The sequence below is a fragment of the Atheta coriaria genome, unplaced genomic scaffold (genome assembly GCF_025399875.1).
Source record: "Atheta coriaria isolate IRGN ID8LTWV9N9 unplaced genomic scaffold, Caltech_Dcor_3.1 hic_scaffold_3_pilon, whole genome shotgun sequence".
Classification (NCBI taxonomy): Eukaryota; Metazoa; Arthropoda; class Insecta; order Coleoptera; family Staphylinidae; genus Dalotia; species Dalotia coriaria.
Window position 1 is genome coordinate 1,729,357 of NW_027045445.1, and position 16,430 is coordinate 1,745,786.

A 16,430-nucleotide genomic window follows, 5' to 3' on the forward strand; every position below is an offset into this window, starting at 1 on the left:
AATAAACGCATTGAAGAGAATTCGTTCACTTGGGCCGAGCTCGCGCTCGCTATAACACTAAACATTTTTAGTATTAATTAATTTAATTGAATTTTATTTTTGAATTACAATTAAAAACATTAGTGAATATAAAAATGTATAAGTTAGCAGTGCGAGCGAGGTACGCAGTACCAAAACTGCAAAATTTGCGGTGTTTTAGTGCGGCGCGTCCGGACGAACCATTATTCCCTAAAAAGGAGGATTTTCCCAATAGGCATATTGGCCCAAGGGACAGAGACATCGTTACCATGTTGGATTTACTTGGATATAAAGTAGGTGGTGAATAAATTAAATAAAACATAAAAAAGTTAATTTTATAAAATTTAATTAAACTTGTTAGCATTCTGAAACTTTTTTAAATGAAAAATGATGTACATTTGTACGGAAAGTTGTTTGCAGAGTTGTTAATTCATTTTCTACGAGCAGCAAATAATCTCACTGACAACAACAGAAAAATTCAATATAAAAACAAGAAAACCGGAGTAAAATTCACAAAAACACCCGAGAATTGTCTAAAAATAAATGCTAATTAATCATACCGTTGCAAGTCGTTGAGACACTTTTAATTAATGTACTGTATTCAATTATTCTCAAGCTGTACTTATGTCTTACGTTTTATTTACGTTTTGTTTTGTTCTTTTTTTGCAGAGTTTAGACGAGTTGACTGAAAAAGCTGTACCGAAGCGTATTGCGTTGAACAAGCCCTTAGAAATTGAAGAATCCACGAGTAAGTACCTTATTTCCACTCATATTGATTACACCATAATTTCATGATTAAGTAATAACGAGTAAACACTTTTATTACTTATTTGCTGGCGCAATTCGCGAGATTGCTTCGAAATAAAAATAAAAGTACATCATTATAACGAAGTAGTAAATATTATCGTCAATGTCATGACCTTTGATGACGGGTCTTACCAGGGGTCCATCTTATCAAGTAGTATCATGTAGAACATAATATATGACTATAATATTGATTCCATTTTTAAAGGCGAATATGAATTAATCAAACAAATTCAGAAGATTGCTGAACGCAATGAAATCTGGCGTTCTTACATTGGAATGGGTTACCATAACTGTTGTGTACCACATACAATTATGCGTAATATTTTCGAGAACCCTGGTTGGACCACACAATATACTCCATATCAACCGGAAATAGCTCAAGGTCGTCTTGAGAGTCTCCTGAACTATCAAACAATGGTGGCGGAACTTACTGGTTTAGAAGTAGCAAATGCTTCTCTGTTGGATGAAGGAACCGCAGCCGCAGAAGCTCTGTCACTTTGCTTCCGACAGAATAAACGCCGCAAAATGTTACTGTCACATAAACTGCATCCGCAGACTATTTCGGTGGTTGAAACAAGATTAAATTCATTAGGACTTACCTTCGAAATAGTCGATGTGATGGAAGCTGACTTTTCTAACCATGATGTTACTGGAGTGTTATTCCAATACCCTGATACAGAAGGCAATGTTTTGGACTTCAGTCAAGTAGCTGAAAATGCCCATGCTAATGGTACCCTTGTCTGTTGTGCTACGGATTTATTAAGTTTATGTTTACTAAGACCACCTTCTGAATTTGGAGCGGATATTGCAATTGGAACTTCTCAGAGATTTGGTGTACCTTTGGGATATGGTGGACCACACGCTGGATTTTTTGCTTGTCATCAATCTTTGGTTAGATTAATGCCTGGAAGGATGATTGGTGTGACAAGGGACGCTGCTGGTAGGGATGCATATAGGTTAGCTCTGCAAACTAGAGAACAACATATTCGCAGAGATAAAGCTACCAGTAATATTTGCACAGCCCAAGCTCTGTTGGCAAATATGTCTGCTATGTTTGCTGTTTACCACGGACCTCAAGGATTAAAGGATATCGCCAACAAAGTTCACAATCTAACGCTCGTATTGAAACATGGTCTTGAAATGGACGGAAATAAACTTACCAATGAATACTTCTTTGATACTTTGAAAATAGTTCCATCTATTGGTGTAGATGAGGTTAGGACCAGAGCAAATGAAAAGAAAATTAATTTGAGATATTTTGATGATAACGAAACTGTTGGAGTAGCTTTGGATGAAACAACAACTGTTGAGGATATAGATGATCTTTTCTATGTGTTTGGGTCATCTCAAAAGAGTGATGTAATTTCTACACAGCCTGATAAAGTTCGAACCGGTTCAATTTTAAGATCTGAGTTTAAACGTACCAGTTCATTCTTGACACATCCAGTTTTCAACTCACATCATTCTGAGTCTAGACTAGTGAGGTATATGAAAGTTTTGGAGAACAAAGACATCTCCCTGGTTCATTCTATGATTCCTCTGGGGTCTTGTACAATGAAGCTCAATTCAACTACTGAGATGATGCCGTGTAGTTTTAAGCATTTCACAGAGATACATCCATTCGTACCTGTTGATCAAGCAAGAGGATATCAGCAATTGTTTGATGAATTAGAGAAAGATTTATGTGCAATTACAGGATACGATAAGATCAGTTTTCAACCAAATAGTGGAGCCCAAGGTGAATATGCAGGTTTACGAGCAATTCAGTGTTATCATGAAGCTAAAGGTGATAAACATAGAGATGTTTGTTTGATTCCTCTGAGTGCTCATGGTACTAATCCCGCAAGTGCACAAATGGCTGGTATGAGGGTAGAACCCGTGAGGTAAGATCTGATGGTTCTATTGATATGGATGATCTTAAAACCAAAGCGGAAAAGTTTAAGAATCGTTTGTCTTGTTTGATGATTACATATCCATCAACAAATGGTGTTTTTGAAGAGACTGTAGCTGATGTGTGTGATATCATCCATAAAAATGGTGGACAAGTATATTTAGATGGTGCTAACATGAACGCGCAGGTTGGTCTTTGCAGACCTGGTGATTATGGATCTGATGTTTCTCATTTAAATCTTCACAAAACATTCTGTATTCCACATGGTGGAGGAGGTCCTGGTATGGGTCCAATTGGAGTTAAATCTCATCTAGCACCATTTTTACCTGGACATCCAGTTGTTAACCCTCTTGGAGCTAATTCCACATCCTATGGTGTTGTATCCGCTGCTCCGTATGGATCATCCGCTATCTTACCTATTTCCTGGGCTTATATCAAAATGATGGGTGGTAAAGGTCTTCGTAAAGCCACTCAAGTAGCCATATTGAATGCCAACTACATGTCAAAGCGTTTAGAAAAACACTACCCTACTTTATTCAAATCACCACAATCTCAGTTGGTTGCTCATGAGTTCATCATCGATATCAGACAGTTTAAGAAAACAGCAAATATTGAAGCAGTTGATATCGCAAAGAGGCTGATGGATTATGGATTCCACGCTCCAACTATGTCCTTCCCTGTAGCTGGTACGCTTATGATAGAACCAACAGAATCAGAAGATAAACAAGAACTCGACAAGTTTTGCGATGCTCTCGTATTGATCCGTAAAGAAATTCGAGAGATTGAAGACGGCACGATGGATATCAGAGTAAATCCGTTAAAAATGGCACCACACTCACAAGAACAAGTGGTCAGTAGCAGCTGGGAGAGGCCATATACAAGAGAACAAGCTGCATTCCCAGCCGATTTTGTTACTCCCTGATAGTAAAATATGGCCGACTGTTTCCAGAATTGATGATATTTACGGGGACAAACATTTGGTTTGTACCTGTCCACCTATTTTACCTGAATATGTTGTTTAAAACAATTTTTGTCCAAAAAACTTTTAAAAAAACTTAAAAAATTTAAAAAAATTCCATTGTTGGTTGCCTATATTAAATTACTGCTGCTATAAATAAAAGACGTTAAATTATTTATGAATGGTTTATTTTGATCATTTCCTGCAGATTTGACGCAAAGGTTGTTGTTATGTATTACTAATATTCAACAAGTTTGGTTTCTCTTTTCATAATATACATATTTTGCACAATATACATATTTCCTAATTGTTTATTTGTATTTTATCAATTCGCGGTAAGTAATAATTAAATAGGTAAATATTAGAATATATTTCTTTTGTTATTACTTTGAATTTAATTCATCGTATATTACTTCTACTGCTTGTGTTTTATTTTGCTTTTTTGTGTTTTCGCGTTTTGTTTCTTTAACATTATTCGAAAGGACGTGGCACGACAATTCTTCAAACATTCGCTCACATACATATTTTTTACAGAATTTTGCATCATCATCTTCATCATTTTCAGTTTAGTAGTAAGTAACGCCTCGTAAAATCACAGTTTCGTCAATGTAATAATGTATTATATTTACATAATTTATTTATATGTTAATAATAATATTATTATTTATTATTATGTTTATACTAATTGTTATATTTATCTATAAATATAGATGTAGATGTAGTGCAGAGTGAGGTTATGTCTTTCTTGGGGTTTATTAGAATTTTGCGAATAACAGATTGCTGTAATCTGACTTTTGATTTTTTTAATACTGCCGCTGTTATTAGCTGTCAAAAATACTTGAATATCAAGCAGACTTCATCACAAAACTATGCTTATGTTATTTGTTGGTTTTGTTATTAATTCAAATTAGGTTATGTTCCGTTTTTATCATTTTTTATACAGGCCTAATCGAAACGGCACTTCCTTGCTCTGCCTGGAACTAATACTCACCGGAAACGGATTGTAGATCCGGTTGGGCGATTTTAAACTAGGACTCTCTATCAGCACATCAACATCCATTGTGTTTCTTGTTGACGCGTATGAAGTGGCGACATCTTCTTGTTGATCCACTTCAGTTGTCATAATATAACTTTTCGAGGAAGAAGAAGCCATTTTAGGAGATAAATCAATATCAGACTTTGTAAGAGCTGTGAAATCTTGAAATGAATGCGATGCTTTCGGAGTGAGGTCACTAGCGTCTTCAAAATGGCGTCCTCCATCAATGTCAACATTTTCTAAAGGTAGGTCCAAACTGTAGTTGCCTTTTAGGTTAAGTCTCTCTGATTTTTGTAATTTTGACAGTTTTGGACTCTTAAGAATCAAATTATTAAACTTTTCATCGAGATTGCGGCTGTATTCAAGTATTGAATTGTATTTCGAGTTTTTGCCGATTTCGATGAGATCTTCATCTTCATCGAGGTCTGTTGTGGTTAGAATTGCTTGCGTAGTCTCAGTTGTAGGTTCACTTTTATTCTCGGTGTCGGCTAACGGCGACCCCAACTTGTGTCGGTACTTTTCCAGATTGTAATCCACTTCGACAATGTTTGTCGCGGCCATTGGACGATAGATAGCACTAACGGCAGGTATCTCAATATCGGCAATACTAAACTCCAGTGTGCTGTCGTCTCTGCTTACATGAGTACTTTCATCTGTCTCGTCAATTTCATTCGCCCGGTTCAATTTATCCCTTTCGTCCTTTTCGTCTTTTTTTTCCTCGCTTTGTATGTTGAGTGGATCCTCGTGCTCATGTTGCTTCGAGATAAAATTGTATTTGCTTATCAGTCGATTCAGGTAAGTGGCATCGTCGTCCTCCACGTCAATATTCTCTCTAACCTCAATTTTATCGGTTTCTATGTCAACATTGGTTAAATTTTCGATTAAATTTTCCGAAGCAAACATATCAATGTTATCTTCTGCTTTATCTTGTGTTTCTGAATCGTAGTTGGAGTTATTAAAGAATGAGGTTAAATCATCAACAGGAGCATATTCCAGCTGCAAATCTTGTGTAATAGGTAATTTATCTTCAAACTCAAATAGAAACTTTTCAGGGGAATCATTTTCTGTATGATTTTTAGGAGTATCATCTTCGTCAACTAAATTTGAAGGTAAATCTGTTAATTCATTGCTTTCGGATTTTTTAACTTCAAAATCACTGAATTTGTTTTCAATATCTACTACATCAATAGCGTCCGGTGTTTTACTTTGATATTTAAGCAAAAACTCAGTGAAATCACCATAAGGCCGGAAAACATTTAATTTCTCAGGAGTTTTAACGTCAATTTCAATTATTTCTTGCTCGTTTTCAACGTCATCATTATTTTTAGAAGTAAAATCAGTTAGTAATAATGTTCCTTGATTTTCATTTGTCGGTGTTGGCGTGGTAGGAGTAAGTTTTTCACCGCCATCTTGCAAATCATTTTCTAATTTATTCGAATCTAAATCCTCGTATGGTGGTGGCGTAGGCGTGAGTCTACTTTGACATTGTAAAATTCTGTGTAAGATCAACGAGTTTTCTTGGATAATCTCTAAAGCACGAACGCTGTTCTTTCTTGCGTATTTTATCCTTTCCGTTTCGGAAGTGTCATCAAGACTCTCCTCACTCGAATAAAGTTTATCTTTAGTGTCCTTGAGACATTTAACACGTTCTTCTAAGAACTTCTCAAAATCAAAGCCATCTTCTGATGGCAAACTGTCGGAGCGTTGCAGGGATGCATTCAACGTCATAAAATAATCGTCCGTAGCGACATCTGTAGTCGGATAGATGTCGCTTGAAGTTTCTAGCACATCAAATTTGTCATAAGTTTCAATAATTGAATTATCATTTTCGGTGTTTTCTGAGAGAAATTCGTCAATATTAAAAGACAGAGGCGCGGCTATAGACGTATCAATGGGCGGCTCAACAAAATCCAATAAATCCGGAATCACGTTTACGGGCAAAGCACTGGCACTTGTTTCAGACAACACTGGATCATAATTATCGATAGTTTCTGAGGAGAGGGCAACATCAATATCACTACGTTGTTTATCACTGTTATCACTGGTGAGGTCCGGCTGGGCGTGGTCTAAACCTTCAATTAGAGACGTGGTTTTACTAAGAGGCGTGAGTACAGCAGTAGGCATGGCTAAAGTAGTAAGATTGTCATCAGGCAATTCAGGCAATTGACTCTTTTTGTTGTCTTCGCCCTTTTCTTCATCAGAGTTAAACTCTTCTGGTTCATCGCACAGTTCAGTATCCGAAGATGAGGACGAGGATGAAGGAGATCTTTTTCGGGCGCCTTCATCTTTCCAATGAAGAGTTTTAGGTGGAGCTATAGCAGCAATTTTCACTGGTTTAATTTGTTGGGGTGGATGCGCCTTATTAGTTTGTTTATTATGAGCATGTCTAGGTGGCGGCACTGATCCTTTAGGTGGGCCTGGGCGCATTCCTTTCTTCGCGGGAACCAAAGCACTTTTACCCAATAGAAGATGATTCATGGCAACAGGAGCAGGGCGTGCTGTTTGACGTGCAACTGCTGTGTTAAATATAACATGCGCTTGTCGCTGACGTTGTTTCAGTTTAGTGTATTGTTTTTTAAGTACACCGATGTCTAATACCAGTTTGTCTTTGTGATACACTTTGTTGCGACGCGAGCCATCAGATGGCGCTTCACTACGACTAATGGGCGTGGCTCCCCATGGATTTATATTGTATAAATAATGTTCACGCAGTACACTGAGTTCCGTCAGTGGACCTATCGAAACAATACCCTTCACCAAAGTATTGGCATCAATTAAATCAAATTCTAAAATTTCTCGCATTAACATGCCCATGACGCAGTAAAACTCATCCGCGGTTTTAGCTGTCATTATTCTATCAGCCAGCACTTGCCAGATCGCCAAAGATGTTCGCAGTAAAATTTCGTTTCCTTCCAGGAGGATGAGATCCCACACGCGTAGCACAGTTGGTTGCGGTAGACAATTACAGAAGAGGGTTAAAAACCTGTAAATAAAACAAAGCACTCCCATTAATATGCAACCAACGCCATCTACTATGAAAAAGTAATGGGTATTACGACGTAATATATTTAGAAATTCATAAAATGTCTTCCGTTTGACACATGCCAGCTTAAAATTCATTTTTAAAGCATTTTCACGCTCAAGGTCTTCTCCGCGTCGTGCGGCGGGTCGTAAAGATTCAGCTGAAAAAATCACTTCACTATTCACTCAGCTCAGACGTGCGAAAAGCGCGAAAAAGAACTAGACCCGCGTAAATATAATACCTTCGTGCTTTTGCATATGCTTTGGCACTAAAATTTCTTAAATTCAACCATAAAACTTAGTTTTTACGAAAGTTTAAAGTTCAAAAGTTCATTTAATGTCAAATTTTTAATAGTTTTGTGGTAAATAATCTAAAAAATCACAAGTAATCTAAAAGTTATTTCAAACTACTGAAAGCTCAATATTAAGTTTCCCTAATTAAATTACGATGAGTTTGAAAGTTTCAAAGTTTGCTTAGCGCTGATATTCGGCTAAAAGGGTAAACTTTGATTTGGTAAAGTTTTACATCAAAGTTTACATATCAATTTCATTGAATGTTTGGTTGCATACTACACAAGTTAGGTTAATTTAACAGTGCAAGTATCGCTGAATATAATACTATTGTAAGACTCGTCACGACGTGATAATGTGTTACTTCATTGAATAATCTAATTATAGTCGCGTGGTTGCGCCAATATTAACCCCTGAACGCGTACCAAAGAAGCGTGCTGGTGACGGTAGCGTGCATAATATGCAATTTAATAAAGCTGCAAACGCATGATCAGCGATAATGACGCGACATGCGAACATGACAAGAAAATCAATTACGGAATTATTAACTTCACTGTTCAACTGTATTATGACAAGATAGCCTAATAAGTATATGAATATAGGCAACCCAATATATCATTTGTACAATGAGTTGCATAAGTTGAAACATTAAGTGTGAGCATGACAGGTACAAAGAGACTTTTTCTGTTTTCATTGTAATGGCATAAATTTCTTATCGGATTAGATTCCTTTTACCTTTGTATGAATTCTATCGTATGATATTCACTGAGTTCTCTTCGTTTACTTTGCATCTCTTCTTCGTTTCGTTGATTGGCAAAAACAAACATTGAAATGTAGAAATGTTGAATTTACGTGAGACGAACAACGTCGAATCGAATTGTATTCCGCTCGAATCTTATCTCCATTAAATTAATTAAATTTCTAACCTCATTTCTCATCCCTTACAAAATACTACTTTAGAAAATAACATCAGTAACATTCAATAAACTGTATGTTCTATTAACCAACTTCATCATTACTTGATTAAATTTAATTTGAACACATGGTATAGATGTATATAAATAATTAAGGGTGAACCTAAATGCTGAAAACGTTTGATCTCACTAATTGGACCACAAAACAGTGAACTCAGCAAAAGTGCTCATTAATTTTAAACGAAATACTTTACATGATAATAATAATAATATAGTCATTATTCAAATAGTATTCAACGAAATATTTAATTGCGCATAAATTTAATTTGTTGAACACGAAGATCCAAACATTAAAGTTTCTTAGGTTAGGAAATTGTGTAATTTCCTCATGTTTGGCTAAGGTAAAAGGGTTTTGATCTTGAAGCATAATATTAGATTAAAAACATTAATTACAATTTAAATTGGATTGTGATTTAATTATAATTTATGCCGAAGGTACACGTTAATATTTCAGACACGTCGTGTCTTGATTAAATTTATTTCGAAGAGTTTAATCTGTCATTAGACCGAATTGGAATTGTGGCTTAAATAAAAACATTCAGAGAATAAATTGAAGACGCGAAAAAATGAACGAGAATGATTGAAAGCCCATTTCATTCCACTTAACGTACGACGATGGAGGGCCCCGCTGAGAGTGTTCACGCTCTGATAAATTTCAATTTAAAACATCTGAAAGCTATGGTACATAAATGCGTATTGTATATTGGGTTGCCTATATTCAATATTAAAGTAAAGTATGCAAAATCCTTAACATATTATTTAATTGATTGGTTTTATTTGACTTACCATTGCATGGTGAAGACATTCGTCAATGGCGGTTCGTAGCTGGTGGTGCCTTCTTTCGATGCCACCTGGAGTGTATCCAAATGTTTGGATAATTTCGGTAGTTTCGTGCGTAGTAATTCGCGGAAGACGGCCATGTCGACAGACAGTCCACGTAAACTGTCGGCAAAGTAGGAATCCGGCAGTACACCTTCAATGAGGTAAATCATCAACTTCAAAGCTTCAACTTCCGATTTCTCCGTCACTTGTAATATGAGCGCCGCCAGCATATTAAACCCTTGACAATAACCTATGAAAAATCAATAGTTTACGTATTTATTTAAAATTGAAAAAGTTTTAATTGACTTACCAACATTTTTATTCCACCTAGCATAGGCGAGCAGTACTCGTTTGAGCAGCGCTTGATTCTCTTTGCCGTCCTTGCCACAAAAGAGACTGCAGCCGGTGCGATGTAAATCTTTAACAATTTGCACGCCCAGTTCGGCGTCGGCGGGATGCGACCACTCGCTGAAACAGTCGCGCTCTGCCGCCGGCCAGTCTACGCCTTTGGCATGGAGGTGTTTATCGGCGAGCGAAAGCCACAGCTGGCGGCGGAATTCCGCCGGAATGCCCTCCGGCAGCTGCGAGACCATCTTCATCGCCGAGTGCCACTGTGAGAAACCCGAGTCGCCGGGGAGCGGCTGCAATGAGAAACGCATTTCCGGGGAAAATTCAGGAACACCTGAAATAAAGTAAAAAAAAAATCATAAATAAAATTTCATTCTTTTAAACAATTGTTTATTCTTTTCTAAGCTCTTTACCGATAGATGGCGTAAATTGAAGATTTAAACCCCTGATTGATTTTAGTAGATATTTATAATGGAGATGAATATTTTAGTACTCCCCAAGGACAGTGCTTTCAGGCAGCAGAAACCTCTAACCATCATTCAATATTAATCCTTTTAATATACCATATGTTCGAATTTATATAGAAATTAAATGAGTTTCTTGTAATCATTTACTTTTCAATAATTGAATTTTATCGGGTGAATTTATGTCGCTTTTGTGGCTTCCACATTTAATCTTTAATCATGGCTATCATTAATTAATTAAATCCGTATCTATGTATCGCAGCATTGCGGCGTAGTCGAGGATAACAAATTACAGGCAATTGTGTTTTAATTAAAACGCACGCCGATAAACTCCACCAAAATAATAATAATCACAATAATAAATATAGGTAATTTAATTTATTCCCGAACACGCTGTATATTTTATAATAGCAATTTTATGCGAATTCGACCTGATAGCAAGAGTAAATTTCGTTGTGTATTATTCCAACGCAGCATTTATGAAAAGTAACGAGTTCATTCACTGTCTTTTTCATCCCTGTCACGACGCCATTAAAACTCGAATTAGCAATGGCGAATGCAGGTAATAGGCAGCCCATTATACAGCAAATCGTAATGACAGCTTAAAACTTCTGACAATCAAAGTAATACCTATGCTAATTTCAAGGTAAAGGTTTAAAATTTTATTGCAAATAAAATACGCATTAACAAAAGCATAAAACAAAAATTAGCGAAAACTGTAAAGCATGGCGGGTCGCGGTCGAGGGATGTGTTCATTTACGCGCAAATTAGGTTATGTCCTTGAAACATCCTTGCCTCTTTCCACTCGCCGCGCGGCGAGCTATTTTTGGACGCGCTCCAATCAAAGATTCATCCACAATTCGGCAAGTTTCATTTACAACTACGTAACTATTTGATGCGGTATATATCTAAACAATTTATAAACAATCAGTGGTAAACAAAGATGTAGTCTTTTGTTTTAAATTCGTTACGTTTTCGCCATTTTGGCGTCCTTTGTTATTTTTCACTTCGAAACGAAAACAAAAGAATCGTAGGTATTGAACTTTGAACGTCAAACACAATCGACCGTCGATTTTTGCACATTGTTTGCATTTCTTTTATTTTTCCCATTCATACTTTGTTTACTTGCTAATCCCTTTTGTTTGTTTTCGTTTGCACGCCGTTATATTTTAACGTGAATAATTTTATTTGCCCAATTTATTATTATCGTAACAACAATAGTATACGATTGTTATTTTTAGAGCTGCGTGCTGTCTAACCTAACCTAACATAACATAACCTAGAATAAATATTTCAATGTATGGAAGTCATGTACCTGAATTTCTTTGCGAATTATACGCATTGCTCGCCGCCCCCGAGGCGGCGGCCTTCTTCAGCTGATTTATAAGCCCACTCATTTTATCTTATCAATCTTATCAGCATTATTACTAAACACGCACGGCCACTCTCGCACATAGTAATTAGCGTTATAATTTTTAGAAATCTTCATTCACCGAATTAATTTATTAAAGCAATACCGAAATAAATTTTAAATGATTGTAACTGATTTGTTGTTTTCTTTGGCGTATGCGACTGTGGTGGCGGTCGTAGGCCATCGCATCCACGTTGGCATCGCGTGTCGGCGGCGGCGGCACCCACCGGCGTGCAGCGTGCTGGCACAACTAGCACTGCCGCCACCGCCGCCGCCGCTGAATACACGCAAGGTTCACCACGCACACGCAGTGCCGTCGTGCAAACCGAATTTTACCACCCCGCAAAAACCTACACCTACACACTCTTTATACATGGACACATTGTATGTATGATTTGTGTGAGTGTGTGTGTGTGTGTGTGCTGGAGTTCTTATCTATGTTTAGTCAACATTCAACATCCAACAACGACGACACTCTGCCGCCTCCACCGCCGCTTTCACGAGGGACAAAACGTGGCGTCATTCATACGTTATTGATCCGAGTGGGTAGCGAACTAAGTGCTATCGTATGCAACACATTGATCACATTGTATACGTTGAACAAATTTGAACAATTGAATGTGTTGAATATTTTAATATAGATTGATTTAGGTTAGATGATGTTACTCTTACCTTTTGTTGAATTTTCGCGAATTTTGCGTAGTAAGCAGGTAATAACTTCACATCGTGCTTCCCTCTGGCGGCTGAGAGCGTCTCGTCGTTTCAAACGCCTTACAAGTAGATTTCCAGCGCGTACCACTTCTTTTGAAGCACATCGACAACAACCGTTAACTCTTGCAATTCTTGAACAAAAATATAAAATATTATAATTCTCTCAGGGCATATAGCTATTATATTCGCATTAATGTTAATAGTTTCTAACTCTAATCACTGTTTAATATACAATGTATTCAAATTAGTTTAAATAAATAATGGAGCAATATGGAGTATTATTTGCATTATAAATAAAGATATATATTTTTAACAATAATACAGGATTGATGAGATAATCGCGGAATTAATTTAAGTTAAATAACGCATCATTTATAAAATGCGTTTTCCGTTCGAAAAATAGTGATAAACACCAATGTAATTTAAATATAACTCCATTTATTGACCCTAGATGGCGTGATAATGCACTTCTTTGCATTAAATTCCATACGGCGTTTTCACCACACGAGGTTTGTTGAGATTTGTGTGTTGTTTGTTTTGAACAGTGCGATGCGTACTGATATCAGATCGAAAACTCACACAAACACGAAGTTCGTAACCATGTGACATCACGCCACTACCTGCCCCAAACTTGTTTTTATTTAACTTGCTTTCTTTCTCTGCCTTTACAAATTTGCATTTAATAATTTTACTATGCTTACACATACATTCATGAATATGAAGTGATTCTTCTATTACTTATTAAATAAACAATACTTGATTCATAAACATTCACAATAACATACTAAATTCAATCCAATTAATCAATTATTTTATGTATTGCGGCAGCAATATTATAATTTATTAGAAAATGGACCAAGCGTGTAATTTTAAATTAATTTAACTATAGTTATATTATTTGAGCTAGATGGCGCTACAATGCACTTTTTGCATTTAATTCACATTTAATTTTTTGTGTGTTGTTTTGGTTTTAACTGTGCGATGTGAACTAATATCAGTTAGATGTTCACCGACACAATCGTAACACTCGCGTCCGTGTGAAATCATGCGATTACGAATTGCAAACTTGTTTATATTATACTTACTTTCATTCTTTCTAGTATAATATTATAGTATTACTAGTTAACCGGGCAAACGTTGTTTTGCCATATAAATTATTTCAAGTTTCTAGATAAATTTTAGTGTAGACAAAAGTAACTTACTTATTATAAAAATAGGGGTTGGTGATAAGAAACCAAAATTGTATATTTTAATGCCACATTAAAAAATAAAACAAAAATTTCGACCAAAATTTAAAAAAATTAAGGGTGAACAACCCTTATCACTTAGGGGTATGAAGAATAGATAGTAACCGATTCTCAGACCTACTTCCTACGCAGATAAAATTTTCCTTCGAGCGAGATGAAAAATGATTAAATTACTAAAATGGCTATAAAGAAATAGGGGTTGGTGATAAAAAAATAAAAATTTAGGGATGTATGTATTTTTTAATGCCACATTATAAAAAAATAAAAACAAAAGAATTTGTCCAAAAATTTAAAAAAAGTTAAGGGTGAACAACCCTTATCACTTAGGGGTATGAAAAATAGATGTTAGCCGATTCTCAGACCTACTGAATACGCATATAAAATTTGGTAAAAATTGGTAAAGCCGTTTCGGAGGAGTTTGGAAACAAACACTGTGACACGCAAATTTTATATATATATACCTAGATTATAATATGATAGTAGCTATATTTGTAAACTCTATGATTGATGGTCAATTGTGCATAAATAAAGTCAATAATAATAACAAAATAATAAAATTATATTTAATATACTAATTTATTAATTGGTAGAGCATTGGTTCAAAAGTTTGATTGTAATTTAATTTATTTGCGCCTAGATGGCGCTACGATGCATTTTGTGGCATTATTTTGAGATGTGCCTACGTCTTGGCTCATGGTTGTTGTTTTATCATGAATTCATAAAATTCATGTAAACAAAATAGAATATTACATTTTACGACTATATACCTACGTAGTACATACACAAATCTAGTCTATTGATTTCGTTTATAAGATTTGGTGTTGATTGCATTAATATAAAACTTAATGAAAATATTTAATTTGAAAACTATGGTCACACTGTATTTGAAAATAGTTTACAGTTCAATAACTAATTTTATTTTTCTTATATGCGTGGAAAATTACTGAGCCCGCAGCAAATGCACAAAAGGAGCGGAAAATTGCACGATTATAACCTCAACAAATCACAACAAAAGCTTTGCAAATTACTGAAACCTATAATCATCGGGGGGCAAACTTGTGTTTCTAAGAAAACAAAAGCCGATCGACATTTTCTGCTCTGTTTAGCGTTAAAAACGCTTTTAATGCTAAGCAAAACGATTTAAAACGGTGAAACTACATTTACTCGAGCATAACCTAACCTTGAAGGAAAATATATGCAACCAAACTAGCAATTACACACCAGCGGACAACAGTTACGTCATTAACAATGTGCTTTACAGTAAAAGACTATGAATATATTTATGTTCTTAAAAATTACCTTTGAATGCAAGTTGATGACGATCCATCCACACGTACTTCACCGACTTACATGACGTGCCAGAATTATAATCGGTTATTCCAGCTTGATAAGTTGAGTAAATTTCTAGTAAAAGTTGATCAACCAATATGGAGCATCTACGCTTTTCTAACATAGTAAAATCCAGGTTGTAATAAGTATCGTTAGTGTAATCTTGATGGTAGTCTTCATCATCACTGCAAGAACACGCACCATCGCCATTTTCACGAATATCATGTCCATAACCACTATTTTGCATACATTCATCACAATTGTTTACTTTTCCATAAGTGTTTGCACTGTTATTTTCTGCAATTTGAATGGAATCCATACAATCGTGGAAATTTAATTGTTTTCTGTTATTTTGGAAATTGGCTGGTTCAAAACCATGCTTGATGCTCTTCAAAAGTATAGCTTGCCCATTATTCCATTGAAAACGTTTTTTATTTTGATTTTTGAACGAGTCAATTGAGGTTAGGTCCGATGATGCAGCCATCTTGACATTGACAAAGTGCAATTCGTGTAGGTTACGCAGGTCTTGATAGGGCGTGAGACACACGTTGCCGAACACTGCCGGATTACAGTGCTCAAGTTGACGAATGCGGCGTCGACGCGGTGTGGAAGCCACCGCCATGACACCTCCACCAAATATTGCCGATAAGCTTAATCACAATCGCACGCCTACAATGAATAAATTGATTATATTACACTACAAACAAAGACACAGCAAATCTATCTCTCCATAGATATTGTCAGAATTAATTGTTTCACTGTTTTTCACTTGTGTCGACACTACGAGTGACTACAATGAATTATATGTGGCAGAAAACAGTTGATAAAGTAAGTATCCGGTCCACCAAACCGCGCACGTCTTATCGAGCTGTATCAATTTGAATATGCCGGCATTATTATCACGTAGTCGAAACAATTGCCGCTTGTTTATGTGTTTGTATTGCGACAGTTCGCGCCGGAGACGGAAAACAAACAACGAAAGTCTTGAAATTGTTCAACTCTGAAAATAATAACGCTTAAAAAACGACATGGTAATGAAAATGTGTTTACACATATATGATATGCTGATAAGAGTGGCGGTGGTTAGGCAACTTGTTTGCAT

At 36.0% G+C, this 16,430-nt stretch overlaps 2 protein-coding genes across 2 annotated transcripts; one reads left to right on the forward strand and one right to left on the reverse strand.

Moving 5' to 3' along the window:
* Position 1: 1 nt before the first annotated feature.
* On the forward strand, positions 2-3,850 carry LOC135803919 (glycine dehydrogenase (decarboxylating), mitochondrial-like). The gene is given in 5 exon segments (XM_065317653.1): positions 2-311; positions 688-766; positions 1,031-2,707; positions 2,710-3,632; positions 3,634-3,850. Coding segments are annotated over 5 exon segments (2,961 nt in total). The 5' UTR covers positions 2-134; the 3' UTR covers positions 3,739-3,850.
* LOC135803920 (uncharacterized) lies at positions 3,846-16,101 on the reverse strand. The gene is given in 6 exon segments (XM_065317654.1): positions 3,846-7,693; positions 9,783-10,068; positions 10,129-10,500; positions 12,714-12,848; positions 12,851-12,883; positions 15,299-16,101. Coding segments are annotated over 6 exon segments (4,569 nt in total). The 5' UTR covers positions 15,951-16,101; the 3' UTR covers positions 3,846-4,602.
* Positions 16,102-16,430: the final 329 nt, after the last annotated feature.